Raw genomic sequence first — 22,247 nt, forward strand, 5'->3', positions numbered from 1 at the left:
ATTATTAATAATGCATGTTGTGATATATTGTTATTTTCATTAATTTGATGAATTATATATTATCATTATTGGATAAGTTTCTCACCCCTTCTGCGTATATGTTGCCTCGACCGTGGGTAATGTGCAGGTAATGATGGCTTGTAGGTTGATTGGCTCAAGTGTCTAGGGCTCTGATACATATTAGGATGGGGATCGTCGCGAGTGTCTTCTCATTTCTTTTATGTATCACATATTTTGGAAAAGACTTGCTATTAGTATAAAGTTGAATTATGTTGTGGCCTTGTGCCAAGACTTTTATTGATGTTGAATTTGGTTGAATTTATATTTTAAAGAATTATTCCGCTGCAGTTTGTAAGATAATTTAAATGTCGGTTTTAAATAAATAGACAATTTTCTATTATGAAATTTTGAAAAGTAGTGTGACACTCCGTTGTGTGATTACTCTGATTTTATTTATTAATATTAATTTGTTGGGAGAACGGGGTGTTACAACTCTTCGACTTCCTCAAGATTGAATCCTCATCAATTAACTTCTCACTTTTTTCTCCCTCTATTTTTTTCTTCCTTTCATTTTCAACTACTCCATGATCATTTTCTTTTTCAACTTCACCCTCATTATTTTTTTCAACTACACCATCTTCCTCCACCTCAACTACTACATCATCCGCCTTCTTTGGAGCTGTTGGAACTAAAGGTGTCAAAACCTTTTTGCTCCTCAATTCAATAGCATTACAAGACTCATTCTTAGGGTTGTCTTTAGTGTTACCTGAGAATCCGCCTTTGTTTTGTTCAGCCAATTGCTTAACTAATTGCCCCAACTGAGTTTCAAGCATCTTCCTAGAAGCTTCATTGTTCTTTCTTTCAGCTTCTTGACTCTTTTTCATCTCTTCAAAGTTGCCTTGAGTCATCTTCATGAAGTTCATCATAGTTTCCTCAAGAGCTGAAGGCTTTCTTTGTTGTTGTTGTGGAGGAGCAAGCATCTGAGAGTTCTGATAAGTGCTCAAAAGTAATATATTTCATGTGTTAAAAGAGGCATTTTTAGTGACTTGTTATGCAAGTTATCTATGGAAAAGCAATCAATTGTTGTAATTATACCATTTATGCTTTATATGCCTAATTCTACCCAATTTATGCAGGAAATGACAAGCAAGGACCAAAACTCAAGTGTGTGAACCAAGCAAATCTCGCTTACGCGAGATCATATCGCTTAAGCGAGATTCCTCCAGGGAGAAGCTCAACCTTCGCTTGCATCTCGCTTCCAGGGTCGCTTGTGGATTTTAGAATCTCGCTTACGCGAGATCATCTCGCTTACGCGAGATTTCTCCAGGGAACAATTGTAAATTTCGCTCCCATCTCGCTTCCAAGTCGCTCAAGCAGGATTCAAAGGCGGTTTAAGTTTGAAGCAACCTCGCTTACGCGAGTTCTACCTCGCTTACGCGAGATGCAACTTCATCAAGGATCAGGGCTACGTGGCAATACTTCATTGGCCATGGTTGGATATTTAGGCTTCTCGCTTGAGCGAGATGTATCTCGCTTAAGCGAGATTACACGTTTTCAGCCCATTTAAATACAAGTTTTCCTTCTCTCTAGGATTATTCACTATTCCATTAAAACATTTTATACATTTCTAGAGAGAGGTTAGAGCTATTCCATAGAGAGAAACACAAAGCAAGTGATTAAGGAGTAGATTCAACCCTAGATTCATTGAGACATCAAGGATCTTGGCATGGAATCTTCATCTTTCCTTCATTCCTTGCATTAGTTTACATGTCTATGTGTAACTATCACCTTCTTTGTAGTATTGAGGTAACAACCAAGCTATTATGTAATCTTTTGATCTTTTAATATATAAGGTTCTAGCTTAATGATTCAATATTGTTGTTATTCTTGCTTTTAATGCTTTCAAAGAGATTCAAGATGATTTGGACACAAACTCTTGAATCTAGAACTAGAATAACAATCTATCTTATGTTATATCATTCTTGACAAGTTTGTAAACCTTTGATAATTACTTTTAATCAAGATTTTAATGCTTTCGGATACTTAATCAGGCTGGACACGGTCGATTAAGTTATCCGATCGACTTTGTTATCGTTTAAGGAATTTGGACATGAATGTTTAAACGCTAACTTGGAAATAACGATGTCGCTTTGGACACGAAGGATGTTGTAGAAATGATTGTAATAATATTGGTTATAAAGCTAGAGTCTGTTAATTGATCGAGAGATTGCTGCTGTTATGCTTGCTCGTTATCTTATATCGCAAGCGAAATAGTTCGATCTCTTCTCGTTTTTACTTTTGTCATCTATGGATATAGTGTTACAAACAAACATTTTATAAATGATACCTTAATGTGAAAGATTGTGAACATGCTTATGATATACCGCAACTCCCTGTGGAAAACGATCCTATATATACTCACGTGTACATAGTTATATGACATGTAGAAAAACTACATCAAGTTCAAAGCGTTGTTATTTGAGTAACTGAGATTTGGATGCTTGTTGATACCTGAATTGTAGTATTGGTTTGGCCTTTGATAGCCTCCCATGAAGTTGGCTTCCTCACTTGATCCTTCTGGAACACATTCACCATTGGGATGTTCTTCCCCACATAGATCACATTTGATTGCAGCCACTTATTGTTGCTTGTGAGCCAAAGTGAAGCCTTGAAACTCCTTAGTTAGAGCCTCGATTTGTTTGTTCATAGCTGCTTGGTTAGCAAGGATAGCAATTTGTTCACTCACCCTAAACACTCCTCTTTCTTTCTTCTTAGCTTCAGCACGATACTCATTTCCAGCCATGTTTTCGATTAAAGCTTGGACTTCATGATCAGTTTTGCTCTTGAGACTACCTCCCGCGGAAGCATCTAAGAACATTCTAATGTTTGGTGTTACCCCCTCAGTGAAGATTTGGAGGTATTGTTTCTCGGTGAACTCATGATTAGGGCATCTCTTAAGAAGCAAATTGAATCGCTCCCAAGCATCATACAATGATTCACCTTCTCCTTGCTTGAAGTTAGAGATCTCCATCTTCTTTTCCCAATACTTAGACATAGGGAAATACTTCTCTAAGAACTTCAGCTCTAACTCTTCCCATGTTTGGACAGTCCCGTTTGGTATTGTTAGCAACCAATCTTTTGCTCTTCCCGTCAAGGTGAAAGGAAATAGCCTTAGTTTCTTTTGTGCTTCAGTCACGGTGGCTGGTTGCACACAAAATTCACAAGTTTCAGCAAAACGGCTCAAGTGTTCATGAGGACTCATAGCTTCAGTCCCATCGAATTGCTTGTCCCTCAAACCATTGAGGACAGTCGTCTTGATGTCGAAAGCAACGAGGTTAGCTGGTTGAAAAGTGTGGGTCAGTTGATCGCGATGAGTGGCTAACCCGTAGTCTCCTAGCTTAGGTCTTGGTGGTACAACTCCTTCGCCTTCCATAGTTGCAGATTTAGGAGAAGCAGATGTTTCAGATTCAGTTGAGAGTGGCTCCGGTATTTGTTCTCGAACACCCGGTGGAACGGAATGAGCTAACCTTCGCAACCGGGCAGCTTTCCGGAGTGCTCTAGCAGTCCTTTCAATTTCTGGATTAAATTCGAGATCGTCGGCGCTCACTTTACCTCGTATAAACATCAAAATACCTTAGTAGCACTGCATAATGCAAAGTAATCAAATGAATACTAAAACAGAAAAACAAAAATTAAAAACAGAAAATTAAATTGCAAAAACCCTAAATTATAACGTAATTGCCTTGTTGAAATAAATCAACAGTCCCCGGCAACGGCGCCAAAAACTTGATAGACGTTTGGCAAGTGCACCAAATACTATCGAAGTAGTAAAAATATCGATCCCACGAGGACTGTTTTTAACTTCAATAATTCAATTGCGTTATAGAAATAGGATGTGTAAAGTTTATTTAGGTTTTGCCACTAGGCAGTAGATTTGGTTTGATTTTAATTAAATCAAGAAACAGAAAATAAAGATTTGTTAAGAAAATATGGAGAGAGATGAGATCAGATCCGTCGAATCCTCTAAGTTCCCCTAATTGGTCTACTGCACCTATTTGTTATGAATCCTCTTCTAATTTACGATGATTAACAAAATAGCCCTAATCAATACCTTGAGTTAGGACCCTCTTCTTAAACTACAACCCCTAATTCCTTAGGTGGTCTAATAATTCTTGAAGGTTTTACCGAACGTTAACCTATTATCACTAACAAACGATTATATATTCCTAGACTAACCCTGTTTATTAGAACAATTCAATTAGGTCTAAGTCGAAAGCCATGGTCAGTGGTCATTCGTTCTCACAAAATCAAGTTATATGTGAGCAAGATATAAAAAGCATTCAGAACAATTGAATTGAATAAACTAGAATTGAATTCATAAACAAAATAGAGTTTCACAGCAACATGTGTCAATTAGGGTTACAAAGATTCATCTCGGATCTAATCTCTAAGAGATTTAGCTACTCATAATCGAGTTTACAAATAGCATAATCAATGAAATAATTAAAACATACATGAATTGGTAAAAGGTTGAAGAAATCGCCCTTCTAGCCGTCTCTGATGTCTCAAAATCGCACTTTGCTCTCCAAAATCGTAACCCTTGTTCTTCAGATTGAGTGCAGTATTTATAGAAGTCATGGGCCTGACCCATCAAAATCGTGCCGCGCCATGTATATAGGCGTGCCGCGATTTCCCTCAAACAGGGAGGTTGTTATTTCGCTTCAAAAATCGCAGCACGGCTTGAAATTGGCGTGGCGCGATTTGCTTCAAACAGACTTCAATATTTCAGCTTTTTGCACTCCAGAACAGTATAAATTGCATGAGAACTCTATCAAAATGTCACAATAAGTCCTAAAAATTACGTAATGACAGCATGTCATCACAACCCCAAACTTAAACCATTCCTTGTCCTCAAGGAATTTGCTTGCAACAGTGACAAATGACAGTAAAATAATAGTTACCTGACAAAACGATAGTACCACCTTGTCCTCAAGGAATTTGCTTGCAACAGTGACAAATGACAGTAAAATAATAGTTACCTGACAAAACGATAGTACCAAAAAGTTCATTCTCCTTCTAGCTAAAGATGAGCTAGTTTGACTTGTTCGCATCCACCAACTCACAACTCCTCGCATCAAATTGAAATAGGGTTCTACCAGTCGACATGCAGGTCTACATATTACCATACGCTTGAAAAGTTTCTAAACATCAATCAAAGTCAATATCATTACACACTTTTGAGGTCTTTAGGGTTATAACGGGGCTTAGGTTAAAGGTGGGATATATTTGGATAAGTAGGCTACACAAAATTTGAGTTAGGCATTCCTACGGAAGTTAAGCACAAAATTCAATCCAACACATTCATTCACCTGATAGAACAACAATTGCAAAGGTACTAGAGAATATTTATAACAGTTGGGACAATCGAGTTTGAAGTTACTCAGATTTTCAATGTTTTGTCCCTTTTTTCATCATTCAATTTCATTCATTTTTTTTTTGATACACCATTTTTTGTGTGTGTATTTTTCATGATAAAGTTCATTCTTTGTTCTCTTATTCTCTAGTACCCCCACCCCAAACTTAGTTGGTTGCAAATTCCAATAGCAACCCCAAACTTAATCTTTAGCAACATTCTACAATGCCTTAACTCATAAAATACATTAAGGGACAAGTCCTAAAAGTCTCTAGGCTTGTAATGTAGTTTGTCACCAAACAAAAAGTTCCAATCCTACCGGCTCACAATTGGTTAAGAAAGGATAAATTCAACAAATTAAAACAGGGTAGGCTTCAAAAAGGCTCACAGGACCAAGCACTTTTGCCTCAGTGTGTAATTAACAAAGACCAATCAATAATAGAGAAACAATGCAAGTTCTAGAAATGTAGTTGCATGGAAAACTAATCTAAATATAAGTAAATTGAAAAACAAAATTTGGCAATGAACCTTATGGCTGAGATTTCTGGGAGTATGTGACTACCTAGCAACGCCGTACACTTCGCCTTTGAATCAAGTCACCCCTCCTTTAGAACTTTTGGAATACCGTTTCATCAAACAACTGTTACTAAACTGGAATAGGTCACATGAAACAAAACAAATTCATTAATTTAACAAGTGCAGGAGCAATTACAATAGGGAAATAAGTTCAATGGACTTTTGACATTAAAGGGAAAATAAAAACAATATGAATCGAAAACAAAGTAAATCTAGTGGGTTGCCTCCCACTCAGCGTTTCTTTATCGTCACTAGCTTGACTGCTAAGGATCCTTAGAGGTCCTTCAGAATGAGTCCCACCCTTTCTTTTGGTAGGTCGCCACCTAGGTATGGTTTAACTCTTTATCCATTCACTTTGAAACTTCGATCTCCTTCAGGTGTCACTAGTTCAACAGCTCCATATGGTGACACACTTTTGACCAAGAATGGTCCAGACCATTTTGACTTGAGCTTCCCAGGAAACAGCTTCAACCTGGAATTATACAACAAAACTAGTTGTCCACAGTTAATATCCCTAGGCACTAAGTTTTTGTCATGATACCTTTTTGTCCTGGCTTTATAGATGAGCGCATTTTCATACGTTCTAAGCCTCATCTCCTCAAGTTCATTAAGTTTCAAAATTCTTTTCTTACCAGCGGCTACTTGATCAAAATTTAAGGCCTTAATGGCCCAATAAGCTTTATGTTCTAGCTCGACTGGAAGATGACATGCCTTCCCATAGACTAGCTGATAGGGTGAAAACCCAAGATGGGTCTTAAAGGCTGTCCTATATGCCCACAGTGCGTCATCTAATTTCCTAGACCAATCTTTCCTATTTGACGCCACTGTCTTCTCCAGAATCTGTTTCAGCTATCGGTTTGAAACCTCTACTTGACCACTAGTTTGTGGGTGATAGGGAGTTGCAACTTTGTGCTTAATGTTATACTTTTTGAGCACATTTTCAAGAAAATTATTGCAAAAATGCTTCCCCCCATCACTAATCAATACTCTAGGGGTTCCAAACCTAGTGAAAATATTCTTTTGAAGGAAGTTGACAACAATTTTGGCATCATTAGCAACACATGGTATCGCTTCAACCCACTTTGTGACATAATCAACACAGACTAGAATATGGAGATAAGAGTAAGAGGAAGGGAATGGTCCCATAAAATCAATACCCCAACAGTCAAATGGTTCAACTTCAATGATTCCTTTTAGGGGCATTTCATTCCTCTTTGATATGTTACATGTCCTTTGGCATCTGTCACATCTTGTGACAAAGTCGTGGCAATCTTTGAAAAGGGTGGGCCACCAGAATCCACTTTGCAAAACTTTTGCAACTGTTCTTTCTCCACTGTGGTGGCCTCCATAAGCTGAGCTATGGCAATGCCACATGATACTATGTGCTTCCTCACCTGCAACACAACGTCTAATCAAACCATCAGTACCTACCTTAAACAGATAAGGGTCATCCCACAAGTAGTGGTTTGCATCTTTGAAGAACTTTTTCCTCTGAGGGTAGGTCAGATCATCAGGAACTATGTTGTCAGCCTTAAAGTTCGCCATGTCAGCAAACCAAGGCCTTTCTCCAATAGCAAATAGCTGTTCATTGGGGAACTCGGCCTTGATGGCCTTCTCCTTCTTTGTCACCTCATCATTCTCCAGCCTTGAGAGGTGGTCAGCTACCACGTTCTCGACTCCCTTCTTGTCACGAATCTCAAGATCAAATTCTTGCAATAATAGGATCCACCTCAACAATCGAAGCTTTGAATCCCCTAGTCAAGAGATATTTAAGAGCTGCATGATCTGTAAAAACAATGACTTTGGAGCCTATTAGATAAGAACGAAATTTTTCCAATGCAAAGATTACGGCAAGCAATTCCTTTTCAGTGGTGGAATAGTTAACTTGATTTTCATTTAAAACCTTGCTTGCATAGTAAATTGCATGGAAAAATTTGTTCTTGCGTTGGCCTAGGACTGCACCAACAACATAATCACTTGCATCACACATAAGTTCAAAAGGTAAATCCCAATATGGTGTAATGATTATTGGTGCAGTCACCAACTTGTTTTTAATCAAAGAAAAAGCATTTAGACATTCAGAATCAAAATTAAACTCCTTTTCTTTGACTAAGAGGTTACAGAGGGGTTTGGAAATTTTAGAAAAGTCTTTTATGAACCGCCGATAGAAACCGGCATGCCCCAAGAAACTCCTCACTCCTTTAACATTAACGGGTGGAGGAAGTTTCTCTATAACCTCTATCTTAGCTTGGTCCACCCCAATGCCTTTAGCATTTATTTTATGCCCCAAAACTATACCTTCAGTTACCATAAAATGACATTTTTCCCAATTCAAAACAAGGTTAGTTTCGGTGCATCTTTTAAGTACAACATTCAAATGGAACAAGCATTGATCAAAAGACTTACCAAAAACAGAAAAGTCGTCCATAAACACCTCAATGTTCTTCTCTATCATATCAGGGAAGATGGAGAGCATACACCTTTGAAAGGTCGCCGGCGCATTACACAGCCCAAATGGCATTCTTCGATAAGCAAACACGCCAAATGGACAAGTGAAGGCAGTCTTTTCTTGATCTTCCGGAGCCACTGCAATTTGATTATACCCCGAATACCCATCCAAGAAGCAATAAAAGGCTTGGCCAGCCAATCTCTCAATCATTTGATCCATAAATGGTAATGGAAAGTGGTCCTTTCTTGTTGCGGTATTCAACCTCCAGTAGTCTATACACATTCTCCAACCAGTTACGGTGCGGGTGGGTATCAATTCATTTTTTTCATTAGCCACCACCGTCATTCCTCCTTTCTTAGGCACCACGTGAACTGGACTTACCCATGAACTATCTGAGATAGGGTAGATCATGCCTGCATTTAGTAACTTCAGCATCTCTTTCTTCACCACTTCCTTCATTGTTGGGTTAAGTCTCCTTTGAGGTTGAACCACCGGTTTGTATTCAGCCTCCATGTGTATTTTGTGCATGCAATAAGCTGGACTAATACCCTTCAAATCAGAAATGTTCCACCCCAAAGCTCCTTGATTGTCTCTTAACACCCTCATTAATTTTTCTTCTTCCAAAGGTGTCAAGGTATTGCTGATGATTACTGGTTTAGAGGCGTCTTTAGTGAGAAAAACATACTTCAAGTGAGAAGGGAGTTCTTTTAATTCTGGATTTTTCTCTCCTTCTCCACTCAAAATAGGAGCATCCATAGAGTACTTACCCATTAATTCTTCTATTTTTACCGGTCCCAACTCCTGCTTGCTTGCTTCTAGTTGCTTGACACAATAACTTACTTCAAGATCTTCATCATCACCACAACTTGCTATAGAATTCACAATTGCACGTTCAAGAGGTTGTGTTGGTTGATGTTCACAAGAGTCATCTTCAACTATTTCTTCAACAATGTCAATCCGGTAACACTTGGGATTTTCATCCACTACAAGAAAAACTGCATTTTGCGACCTTTAAAATGGCAGATTGCGACTGTTAGAAGGGTCGCAGATGTACAATTGCGACCCTTCCCCAACAGTCACGGATGTTGGGGTCGCAAGTGTCTTTTGCGACCCTTCATAGAACAGCCGCACCAACTGCCGCAAAAGGCACTGCAACAGTTGCTAAGGGTCGCAAATGAGGAGATTCAAATGGATTTCAAGGGACTTGCGACAGTTGGGGAAGGGTCGCAGATGCATAAAATTTATTTATAAAAAAAATATTGCGACAGTTTGCAAGGGTCGCAGATGTTGAGTTAATTTAAAAAAAAATCAATTTTTTCCTGAATTTTTAATAGAACTATTTACTAATAAAAAATATATAAAACTAAAATAATTCATAATAAAAAATATGAACAAATTCATAAACTAAAATATGAATTTTACATTCATATAAAATACAAACAAGTGATACAATAAGGTTTCTTGAGTTCCTAACATGAAAATTTAATCAATTATGTAGATGATATTTGGCGAGGAAGTTGTTTTGATCAACTAGAGATGAATAGACTCCAAAGAATGTTATGCTCTGTTTGGTGATTCTAAGTCTTCCACCTAAAAATAAGTCAAAGATTATATAACACAATAATTAACAAAAATAAGCAATAATGTCACGCAAGTCATGATTCTAACTTATCGCGCAATTAAACTTATAATTACTTTCTGATATATTTGTCAAAAATAACCACTATGGAATAACCATTAGCTATTTATTACAGAGAAGCTTACAAGACCAATTAACATCAGGAAGAGCACAAATTTGTACACACTTTTTGTAGTTCCTATTTTCTCCAAAACCCTTCAATATTTTCATGAGTTTGTACATATAGAGATTGAAACAATGTCCACTTTTTACTTCAGATAGAAACTAACATGGTTAAAAAATTGAACTAATCCTTCTATAAAATCATGTTCTCAAATTTACATATGATCTATAACAACCTAAATCAAAGGTATGTCAATTAGGTCTATTGCATAGTTCAAAACCCTTACTAAATATTGATTCCATTAGGCACCAAAGAAAACTGAATAAACAAATCAAATAGATTGATTACAAGTTCAACAATAGGAAACTTATAGTATTCCTAGAATGAACTTACTTGGTAATGCCATTGATATCAATAAGTTCTTCTTTTGTTATCGGCAGTCTCTTGTTTATTTGCTGCAACGTATCATTGCTAAATAGAAACAACAACTTATCAGATGCTTTTATCAAGAAAAGAAGATAAATTGATACTTGTATAAACCAAAAGTGACACTCTTTAGCAGAATTATCAAAAACTAACTAATTCCATGAGGCACAAATACAAGGTGCTGCAATTTGCAGCAGAGAACTCTTGAGATTAAAACACAAATACTCAAAAAGACATGAATTACAACAATTCTTATAGCTTATTATCCTGGATTACTTTGTTCCCTGGTGCCTAAAAACATTTTGAAACATGTAGTAAAACATAATTGAAAAATCTACTCAATGCATTCAAGCAATAGCTGTGTTTCGATGAGACATGGTCCACTACAGAAAAAATCAGTGGCCTTTAATCACATTTAGAGTGAAAACCACCATAACATAACTTTGCACATATTCCAAAAGCAACAGGTTTAGAGTGAAAACCATACCATAACAGAACTTTGCACATATTCCAAAAGCAACAGGTCCTCCAGGAATGTCGTGGATGTGAATTTCTTCGTTATCCTCATTTGTGTTTGAAACCAACCTTTGCAAGCGTAAACTTTTTCTATTTGACATATATTTGATCTACTTTGCACATATTGGTTTATGATACAACACTATGGCATAATTTGATCTACTCTAAATGCGACTAAAGTGGTGGTCCATATAAGAGCGCTACCTTTCGAGGAAGAATACCCAACTTCTGGAAGCACTCCTTGTATTGGAAAAATGATGGCTTCGACTAACTCTTGGATCTGTCAACAAAACCCATACTATTGATCATAAGATGCAGTTATCTTATTGACCATAAATTCATTAAAAAAAAAAAAAAAAAAGAAGGGCTTCAATTGGTGTTGCTATCTCAACCTATGGCTTATACAGTTATACATACATAGCAGCTGAGCACACAGATTAGTGTTCAAAATCAGATTAATTGCTGTAGTAGAAAATTTAAAATCAGCACAGTTTGAACCAAAATCAACATAAAAAACACTCAAATCAACATTCATCCTTTGCTATAGAAATAGCTTATACATAACACTAAACTATTATTACATATAAGTTGTATACCCAAACAGGGCCTCAAAACCAGCACAGTTTGAACTAAAATTGCATCATATTCAAAAACTTTCAACTAGCAAAATTAAGTCAGAGAATAAAACTTTACCCAAGTCAATCACTTATTAAAAAAAAATACCCTTATTACACAATAAACAAGTTCAAATACATCCTTATAACTTCAATTTTTTTCAGTTCTGAATTTCAAATATTTGAACAAAAACTTTAATCGAATTAAAACCAGCAATTTCACCTAAAATTTCATGAGCAAAATCACCTCACACCATCAGTTGTCACACCAGGCTGAATAATCCGAGCGGCTGCATCCAACACCTCCCTTACAATCTATGAATCAATTTGCGAAATTAAAGTCTAAAGTATGCCACTCTACTCCAATATACAAGACGAAAGATAAAGAAAAGAAATTTTCACCAAAAGTTTATTCACATAACACAGCCACCTCAACTATCCTAAAAGAACATAGTTTTTCTTTTAAATCATTGTATGATCATTCACAACATTTAACTATTGATTCTCGCCCTCATCACACATAGCGGATAATAGGTTTGTTGGATCTCATCGTTAATGAACAAAGTAAAAGTAATTCATGTATCACCAAGTCAAGTCTCATACAGTTGGCCTGCAACAAACTCCAAAATAAGGAGCATATCAAGCCTCATGAAAATGAAGACATCAGTGTTGTTAAATAGCAGCTGGTGCTATTTAGTGCCAAATGTTGTCAAATAGCGTTTGTAGCAGCGTTGCATAATTACATATCACTCATGTAACAAACCACTATTTTTTGCAATTTACAACACAGGGAATACATGAACCAGTTTTACGTTGAAATATGAATTGAAATAGTATAGAGTTTAAAACTTCTCCATGAGAATCTAAAAGGGCGTAATGGTGGAACTCACCCGACATGTTTCTCTCATTCTTTCAATCTGGTCTGGTGTCTTGATCTACAAATTAATATCAGTTAGAAAGTGGAATAAAAGAATACAGCCAATGTACAAGCAACTTGATCATGAAAAATAACTTCAAATTGTATTTAAGTAAAGAAGTTAAATACTTAAATTAGAAAAAATGCAAGGCATCTAAATAGGAAGAAGTCAGATAACTCATATCATCAGCCCAATCAGCTATAACAATATGAGCTGGGACAATCCGTTTACCAGATATGGGATATGGCCACAGTGCCCTTGCAAGAGCAGAAATAAAATTTTGGTTTTAGCAAAATAATTGGGGAAAGAAATGCAAGGTGCAAATATCTAAGATGCTGAAACTAAAAGCATCAACGAAAACAAGGACAACAGGGACTATGATTTGCGAAAACATAAATATATTGTTACTGATAACATATTCTTCCGTTATTAATTAAAAAAATAGTAAACTATCAGAGTTCTAAAATCAGAAGGGACTCAAAGCGGTGGAAATTTACCCAGTCCAATCAAAGTAAGGAAGCTTTGGAGTTCGACCCTGCCCTCTCTTCACGCAATATAACCATCCTTCACCAAGTGAGTCTGAATTCTGTGTACCAACTGAGGATACCTTTGCCTTCAGATGCACTGATTTGTGCGAACTCCATGAAGATTTAAAACATTCCTGAGAGCTGTCAAAAGATATCAAAATTGGTTTCAAATATATGAAAGATATCAATACTATGAAGAATAAAATACTGAGTGATTCAATAGATAGTGGTAACTTGTAGCAGTAATTATTTAGTAACTAACGTTCACTCATTACTAGCAACATTGCTCAACCTCACCTTCTATATGGTGCCCTTCGGAACAACAATGCCATCCCTTTCACCAAAATGCTAATCACTAATAACTAAACCAATCTGCTATAAATATTAAATTAGATCAATCACAGCTTATTTCTTTTTGGTTCACAATAACTAAAACAGAATTACTAGTCAGAAGTCAGAACCAAATCAGTGCTGTCAATCACAGATCGCAGATAATAGTCGTTTGTTGAAATTCCATTACGCTACAGCACTATAGCCTCTATTTGACAACACTTTATACTATATCGTCACCGTGTACGGCAGAAGAATAGCAGTTCATTAAATTCCTCTAGTAACAACATTACCTAATTCAAATACATATAGAAATAACATTATTACACAATAAAAAATAAAAAATTATATACATTTTCCTATGCTAATTCTGAATTTTAAATTTCATGTTCAACACAATGGAAATTATAAGTTATAAATCAAAAATAAAGTAAATAACGAATGAAATAGAAAATTACTTCAAAAAAACAAACTCTAAAACATAATTTGACCTAAAAATACATCAAATTTATAGCTTTAACTAAGTCAAATACATAAAATTAACCTCAACACAGTTCAAGATTGAACTTTTTTATCACAAATTATGATAAACTGTTTGGGTCAGCGAGTGGAAAAATGAACCCAGCGAGTGGAAAAAGGAACCAAGAAATGAGATTGAGAGTTTATACCTTATAGATCGAGAACCCAGCAAGTGGAAAAAGGAACCCAGCGGTCGAGTGGAAAAAGGAACCCAGCGGTCGAGTGGAAAAAGGAACCTAGCAAGTGGAAATGGAACCCAGCGGTCGAGTAACGAGTGGAAAAAGGAACGGAATGAAGAATGAAATTGGAAAAAGGAACCCAAAATTATGATAAATCCATGTTGTAGCAACTAATTGTGGGTGGGATCTTAAATGAAATTAGAAAATGAAACTGGGGGAATGCTTCGATTGAGCCAGGGATGGTAGAGATTTAGATTTCAATTTGGGGGAAAGTGGGATTGTGGGTGAGAGTGGTGGAGATTTAGGTTTTAGATTGGGGGTAAAATGAAATTGAGGAATAAATCTGGTTTTAGGGTTTTGGAAGTGTGAGAGGGAGAATGAAATTGGATAAGCGGGAGTGATAGATATTTGGCCAAAAATATATCGTGAAACTTTGAAAAAAGAGTATAAAACCTACGACCCTTAAGTCTAACCGTCGCAGTAACTGTCGCAAAAGTGTAATCTGCGACAGTTCTAAGTCAAGGGTCGCAAAGTATGTGTCGCAAAATGACAAATTTCTTGTAGTGATCTTTGTGCTTCATGGCCTCAAATATATTAAACACGACTTGCTCCTTATGGAATCTCAACATTAGCTCTCCTTTCTCAATGTCTATCAAAGCACGACCAGTTGCAAGGAAAGGTCTTCCTAGAATGAGTGGCATTTCTTCATCTTCAGCCATATCTAAGATCACAAAATCTGCCGGAAACACCAAATCATTAACTTTGACGAGCACATCTTCAAGCACACCGAAAGGATAAGAAATTGACTGATCAGCTAAAGTAATGGTCATTCTTGTTGGTTTTGGTTCCCCACACTTAAGCTTCTTCATCATTGAAAGAGGCATCAGGTTGATACTTGCTCCCAAGTCACATAAAGCTCTTCCAACTTCTACCGGTCCAATTAAACAAGGGATAGTGAAAGCTTCAGGATCCTTCAGTTTAGGTGGAAGCTTCTTTTGAAGAATAACACTACAATTCTCAGAAAGTGCTATGTTCTCATCATCCTTAGGCTTCCTTCTTTTATTCAACAAGTCTTTCATGAATTTAGCATACAACGACATTTGATCGAGAGCTTCACCGAAAGGAATGTTCACCTGAAGTTGTGAGAAAAGTTGCATGAACTTCTTGAATTGACCTTCATCCTTTTCTTTCTTCTTTGAAAGGTGAGGGTATGGAAGCTTCACATATGATGGAACAACTTGTGGTTTATCTCCATCTTTCAAGATTTGACTCTTCGACTTCCTCAAGATTGAATCCTCATCAATTAACTTCTCACTTTTTTCTCCCTCTATTTTTTTCTTCCTTTCATTTTCAACTACTCCATGATCATTTTCTTTTTCAACTTCACCCTCATTATTTTTTTCAACTACACCATCTTCCTCCACCTCAACTACTACATCATCCGCCTTCTTTGGAGCTGTTGGAACTAAAGGTGTCAAAACCTTTTTGCTCCTCAATTCAATAGCATTACAAGACTCATTCTTAGGGTTGTCTTTAGTGTTACCTGAGAATCCGCCTTTGTTTTGTTCAGCCAATTGCTTAACTAATTGCCCCAACTGAGTTTCAAGCATCTTCCTAGAAGCTTCATTGTTCTTTCTTTCAGCTTCTTGACTCTTTTTCATCTCTTCAAAGTTGCCTTGAGTCATCTTCATGAAGTTCATCATAGTTTCCTCAAGAGCTGAAGGCTTTCTTTGTTGTTGTTGTGGAGGAGCAAGCATCTGAGAGTTCAAAGCGTTGTTATTTGAGTAACTGAGATTTGGATGCTTGTTGATACCTGAATTGTAGTATTGGTTTGGCCTTTGATAGCCTCCCATGAAGTTAGCTTCCTCACTTGATCCTTCTGGAACACATTCACCATTGGGATGTTCTTCCCCACATAGATCACATTTGATTGCAGCCACTTGTTGTTGCTTGTGAGCCAAAGTGAAGCCTTGAAACTCCTTAGTTAGAGCCTCGATTTGTTTGTTCATAGCTGCTTGGTTAGCAAGGATAGCAATTTGTTCACTCACCCCAAACACTCCTCTTTCTTTCTTCTTAGCTTCAGCACGATACTCATTTCCAGCCATGTTTTCGATTAAAGCTTGGACTTCATGATCAGTTTTGCTCTTGAGACTACCTCCCGCGGAAGTATCTAAGAACATTCTAATGTTTGGTGTTACCCCCTCAGTGAAGATTTGGAGGTATTGTTTCTCGGTGAACTCATGATTAGGGCATCTCTTAAGAAGCAAATTGAATCGCTCTCAAGCATCATACAATGATTCACCTTCTCCTTGCTTGAAGTTAGAGATCTCCATCTTCTTTTCCCAATACTTAGACATAGGGAAATACTTCTCTAAGAACTTCAGCTCTAACTCTTCCCATGTTTGGACAGTCCCGTTTGGTATTGTTAGCAACCAATCTTTTGCTCTTCCCGTCAAGGTGAAAGGAAATAGCCTTAGTTTCTTTTGTGCTTCAGTCACGGTGGCTGGTTGCACACAAAATTCACAAGTTTCAGCAAAGCGGCTCAAGTGTTCATGAGGACTCATAGCTTCAGTCCCATCGAATTGCTTGTCCCTCAAACCATTGAGGACAGTTGTCTTGATGTCGAAAGCAACGGGGTTAGCTGGTTGAAAAGTGTGGGTCAGTTGACCGCGATGAGTGGCTAACCCGTAGTCTCCTAGCTTAGGTCTTGGTGGTACAACTCCTTCGCCTTCCATAGTTGCAGATTTAGGAGAAGCAGATGTTTCAGATTCAGTTGAGAGTGGCTCCGGTATTTGTTCTCGAACACCCGGTGGAACGGAATGAGCTAACCTTCGCAATCGGGCAGCTTTCCGGAGTGCTCTAGCAGTCCTTTCAATTTCTGGATTAAATTCGAGATCGTCGGCGCTCACTTTACCTCGTATAAACAGCAAAATACCTTAGTAGCACTGCATAATGCAAAGTAATCAAATGAATACTAAAACAGAAAAACAAAAATTAAAAACAGAAAATTAAATTGCAAAAACCCTAAAGTATAATGTAATTGCCTTGTTGAAATAAATCAACAGTCCCCGGCAACGGCGCCAAAAACTTGATAGACGTTTGGCAAGTGCACCAAATACTATTGAAGTAGTAAAAATATCGATCCCACGAGGACTGTTTTTAACTTCAATAATTCAATTGCGTTATAGAAATAGGATGTGTAAAGTTTATTTAGGTTTTGCCACTAGGCAGTAGATTTGGTTTGATTTTAATTAAATCAAGAAACAGAAAATAAAGATTTGTTAAGAAAATATGGAGAGAGATGAGATCAGATCCGTCGAATCCTCTAAGTTCCCCTAATTGGTCTACTGCACCTATTTGTTATGAATCCTCTTCTAATTTACGATGATTAACAAAATAGCCCTAATCAATCCCTTGAGTTAGGACCCTCTTCTTAAACTACAACCCCTAATTCCTTAGGTGGTCTAATAATTCTTGAAGGTTTTACCGAACGTTAACCTATTATCACTAACAAACGATTATCTATTCCTAGACTAACCCTGTTTATTAGAACAATTCAATTAGGTCTAAGTTGAAAGCCATGGTCAGTGGTCATTCGTTCTCAAAAAATCAAGTTATATGTGATCAAGATATAAAAAGCATTAAGAACAATTGAATTGAATAAACTAGAATTGAATTCATAAACAAAATAGAGTTTCACAGCAACATGTGTCAATTAGGGTTACAAAGATTCATCTCGGATCTAATCTCTAAGAGATTTAACTACTCATAATCGAGTTTACAAATAGCATAATCAATGAAATAATTAAAACATACATGAATTGGTAAAAGGTTGAAGAAATCGCCCTTCTAGCCGTCTCTGATGTCTCAAAATCGCACTTTGCTCTCCAAAATCGTAACCCTTGTTCTTCAGATTGAGTGCAGTATTTATAGAAGTCATGGGCCTGACCCGTCAAAATCGCGCCGCGCCATGTATATAGGCGTGCCGCGATTTCCCTCAAACACGGAGGTTGTTATTTCGCTTCAAAAATCGCAGCACGGCTTGAAATTGGCGTGGCGCGATTTGCTTCAAACAAACTTCAATATTTCAGCTTTTTGCACTCCAGAACAGTATAAATTGCATGAGAACTCTATCAAAATGTCACAATAAGTCCTAAAAATTACGTAATGACAGCATGTCATCACAAGTTCAACCCCACCCCACCAAATCTCCACCACAACACCTTCCACACCCGCAACAGCAAGCACTTTCAACGATAACATCATCGCTTTCGGCCTCCAAATCTTCGCCTCTAAACCAACATATTTCATCGGAAATGTGACGAACACCGGCGATCCGCATCTATGACGTTGCGGAGAAAGATCATGGTGAAGTTCCCCGCCGTTTTCCGGCGAGATTGAACCGCCAACATTGGCGTCACGTTAAAAATCTGACAATAGAGACTATTTACGCTAACAGAGGAAAAATGTAGGGATTTTAAACACATTTATTGAAATGTAGGGACTATTCTCAAAATCGCGTAAAATGTAGGGACCAAAAACATATTTAACCCTTTTTTTTATAATCAAAGTAATGTTTTTTTTTAAATATAATCAAAATGGGTTGATGGAGGATATGATTTTGCTTGAATATGGAAGATTGTATGATATATGATAACTAACACATAATATTTGACACAAATACAACACCATGGGTAGTTTTGACATTTCATCCATAAAACAGGGCAGTTTTTGTAAAATCACTAAAACCCTTACAATTATCTTCTCCCTTCTCTTTCTTCTCCATGGCATACCCACCAAAATCCTCACCACCAACCATCCTATCGTTCTCTTCTTCTTCTTCTTCCATTTTCAACCACCCTTCTTCCCTGCAAGAACAACCACCACCCACGACCATGTCGTTGAGCTTAACATGCGTGCCGACGTTGCCATTTCAGACCAAATTTCTTCAGATCCGATCAATGGTTTATCAGTCGGTGTTCGGATCCGAATTGCAGGGCTTTTGCAAAAGGAAAGAAGGACGCTCGTTGTTGTTGGTGGTGGTCAGATTTGAGCTGATCCGAGAAGACAATTCTCGATGAGAGAGAGATTGTGGTTACAGCAGTGAAAGAGAGACCGTGAGTTGCAGAGAGATTGTGGCCAGACGAATACGGTGGTCGGGCGGTGGTGAGAGAGACATGGTGGTGAGAGAGTGTCACAAAAGAGTGAAAGGAAAAAGGAAAAAGAAAAAAAAAAGAAATTTGATGTATAAATATACGGTGAATAGTGTTTGGTGTCAAAATTATATCTGTATTTCGATGTCTAGTCATCATTTCTCTACAAGATTTTGCGGTCAATGTAGTTCTCTCCTTGGTATATTGTTATGAGTTGTTATCCGTGTCAAATCCTTCTTACTTGATTTGTTGTAAAACTCAAACGTTACGTCAGCTCCTACAAACGTTTCTCTTTTAAGTCTCCCTTATACCTTTAAGGCCGCATAGATACACATCTAATAGTTATCTACTAGATGTACGTTTTAAAAAAAAAAAAAAAAAAAAAGGTGCATTTGATAGGTAACTACCAAATGTATATTTAGGAAGCCTTAGAGATATTAAGGGGGCCTAAAGAGAAACATCCCAACTCCTATAGATTACAGTAATGATAGATATAAATGTTCTTTAAGCTTAAATGGCACTTTACTAACATAAATTACTTCAAAAACAATATATTTTCCTTGAATATATTCGGTAAGAATATCTACAACTCTGATTCTTTAATATGCATGTATAGTGAAATTTGTTAAATAGATATTGGATAGAAGATAGATTATTCTGTGATAGAGTAAGCATTTAGAACACTGAATTTTTTTCTTTATACAACGTGTAGCCGTGTACCATAAAGTCGGCTTAAGGCCTGATATCATTCATCAAATAATGTCAAAATGAGATATATGTTAAGTTCTAAGTTATTTCTTTGGCATCAAATCAAAGAGGTGAAAACAATAGGTGGGTGGGAAGAGGAGCATACGAGACAAACAGTTAGGTGTGTGGGTGGACAGAGGAACCCCGGACATCAACATCAGTAAAACACTCCAATCTTGCAGACTAGTGCTAGTGACAATTAAGCTAGATCCTTCTACATTTAAAAAACAATCAAATGGATATCATCTTAAAATATATGAAGGGTATCTCTGGAAAGAGCAAGAGGAAGTTCATTCCAAATCTTCAACAACATTCTCAACGGATTAGGAAATAAGTGATAGAATCACTCACAGAATGTCAGAGACAACTCATTCGCAATGTTATTAAATTTGACGCAGCGGTTAGAAGATGACTGCTAGAGTTCCCTCACATGGAATCTGCATTTTGACCTAACTTAAGGATACTCTACTCATAGAATCTGAAATCTCCCAATACGATACTAATTCCTACTAGAATACAAATAGTTGATAAGAGTTTGTAGGTCCTAGTATGAAAATAAGGGAGGTACTGAACTCATTTAGAATAGTCAAACAAAAAATTGAGAGAGCGGTAGCTTCTTTTCATCCTCAGCAGCAAGAAACAAAGAAAAGCCATGAGAAAACAAAACATGTCAAGCAATTGGAAGCTCGCCACAGTCACTGATTGTCACCTTCTTTAGGGGACGATCACCACGATCAGTCTCCCGTGATTCAATCGACCTAACAATGTCCATGCCTTCCAAAACTTGGCCAAATACAACATGCCTCTGATCCAGCCACAGCGTCTGCCAATGTCATGAGACAATTAAGTTTATTATTATGTCAACAAAAAAGTAACATCCGATAAGAGAGAATAGAAGAATAAATACCTTGACAGCGCATATGAAAAACTGACTCCCATTGGTGTTGGGACCAGCATTTGCCATGCTAACAGCTCCTGGTCCGGTATGAGACACTGGAGATATTGTACACGAGTATTATTATATTTGCAATATTGCTTGAACTAATAATTTAGCAGCCTAAACTAAACTAAACTAAAATAAAATAAACACAGTGAAGGGGGACAGTATCATGAAACAAAGACAGTAGAAATGAAATAAGAATAAGTAAGCAAGAAAACAGAGCTCACGATTAAAATTCTCATCTTTGAAAGTACGACCAGAGATACTTTTGCCTCCAGTTCCCTGCGATAGATAGATAGATAGATAAGTTGATGAATAAAAAAAAGGAAGGAGATAGCGATAGATAGAGAGATACGTACATTTCCTTTATCAAAGTCTCCTCCTTGAATCATGAAGTCCTTGATGACGCGATGGAAGGTGGAGGACTTGTAGCCAAAGCCCTTCTCACTGGTGGAAAGGGCACGGAAGTTCTCAACAGTTTGCGGGACATCATCACCAAAGAGTCCTATCACAATCCTTCCAACCAGCTTCCCAACTGGATTTCCAATACTAACATCAAAGAATACTTTGTGAGTCACTTTTGACTGTACTATTACTTTCTCCTCTGAACTACTACCATTTTCCACTGCCCTCACTTTCACTTGTCGTCGTACTCCTACTGCTAGTTTCACACCCACACCTCGGGACCTAACCACCCCGACGGAGATGCTTCTTTTAGGGTTAGGATTAGGATTCAGAGCAACAACATTTGACTGACCACCCAACCAAGACAATCAATCAATTAATAAAAATGAATTCAACATCAATTAAATTTAAGTAATGGAAAATATATATATATATATATATGAGAAATGATATTTTGACAACCACTTTTTGACAACTTTTGGACAACTTTCTCTCTCATACTCACATGATGTTGTTATCCTCTCTCTTCCTTTTTCTCTCTCCATTGTTTTTGACCGATAAGAAGTGAGAAAAACAAGGTTGTCAACAAAGTTGTCATCAAATGGATGTCAAAATATCATTACTCTATATATATATATATATATATATTATCAGTGAGAAAAGTGGCGGTGTTGTAGTAACATTGAATGCAGCAACAGCCATCGGTTGGTTCAACACCGAAGAAGAAGGAAGGAAGGATATCGCGCGTGCGTTAAAATTGAGGAGAATGCGATGCCTAATCTATCTATTCAACT

General features: G+C 37.2%; 2 protein-coding genes and 1 non-coding gene across 9 annotated transcripts; 1 reads left to right on the plus strand and 2 right to left on the minus strand.

The window, feature by feature from the left end:
- The first annotated feature begins 2,933 nt into the window (after positions 1-2,933).
- On the plus strand, positions 2,934-3,039 carry LOC146959502 (small nucleolar RNA R71). The gene has a single exon (XR_015025265.1). It is a non-coding gene; the product is annotated as a small nucleolar RNA R71 (small nucleolar RNA).
- A 6,799-nt stretch (positions 3,040-9,838) lies between these two features.
- Positions 9,839-14,676, minus strand: LOC146959503 (methionine aminopeptidase 1A-like). 7 transcript variants are annotated; one of them, XM_085741030.1, is made up of 8 exons: positions 14,179-14,674; positions 13,478-13,552; positions 13,151-13,321; positions 12,627-12,671; positions 11,984-12,051; positions 11,327-11,402; positions 10,574-10,651; positions 9,839-10,028 (listed from the first exon to the last, which is right to left on the minus strand). In XM_085741030.1, the coding sequence occupies exons 2-4, from the start codon at positions 13,510-13,512 to the stop codon at positions 12,641-12,643; spliced, it is 237 nt and encodes a 78-aa protein (XP_085597156.1). In that variant the 5' UTR covers positions 13,513-13,552; positions 14,179-14,674; the 3' UTR covers positions 9,839-10,028; positions 10,574-10,651; positions 11,327-11,402; positions 11,984-12,051; positions 12,627-12,640. The 7 variants fall into 7 exon arrangements, 6 of the variants coding, with proteins under 6 accessions (XP_085597156.1, XP_085597153.1, XP_085597155.1 ...); XM_085741027.1 differs by having other exon boundaries at positions 11,094-11,402; XM_085741029.1 differs by having other exon boundaries at positions 11,960-12,051; positions 14,179-14,673.
- Positions 14,677-20,465: 5,789 nt separating this feature from the next.
- LOC146959504 (photosynthetic NDH subunit of lumenal location 5, chloroplastic-like) lies at positions 20,466-21,821 on the minus strand (the record flags this gene model as incomplete). Its single annotated transcript, XM_085753890.1, has 4 exons — positions 20,466-20,931; positions 21,016-21,101; positions 21,276-21,330; positions 21,408-21,821. Coding segments are annotated over 4 exons (708 nt in total), but the record flags the coding sequence as incomplete, so codon positions are not given.
- Positions 21,822-22,247: the final 426 nt, after the last annotated feature.

The sequence above is a fragment of the Medicago sativa genome, chromosome 1 (assembly GCF_051527215.1).
Source record: "Medicago sativa cultivar Bolivia chromosome 1, Bolivia_mono, whole genome shotgun sequence".
Taxonomy (NCBI): domain Eukaryota; kingdom Viridiplantae; phylum Streptophyta; class Magnoliopsida; order Fabales; family Fabaceae; genus Medicago; species Medicago sativa.

Excerpts from the sequence above, each read along its gene's own strand:
- LOC146959503 (XM_085741031.1), bottom strand. The coding sequence starts at position 13,512 with ATGGCATTGTTGTTCCGAAGGGCACCATATAGAAG. Across the intron at positions 13,322-13,477 it reads CGAAGGGCACCATATAGAAG|CTCTCAGGAATGTTTTAAAT; the intron begins GTGAGGTTGAGC and ends ATCTTTTGACAG. Across the intron at positions 12,672-13,150 it reads CCTTACTTTGATTGGACTGG|ATCAAGACACCAGACCAGAT; the intron begins GTAAATTTCCAC and ends ATTAATTTGTAG.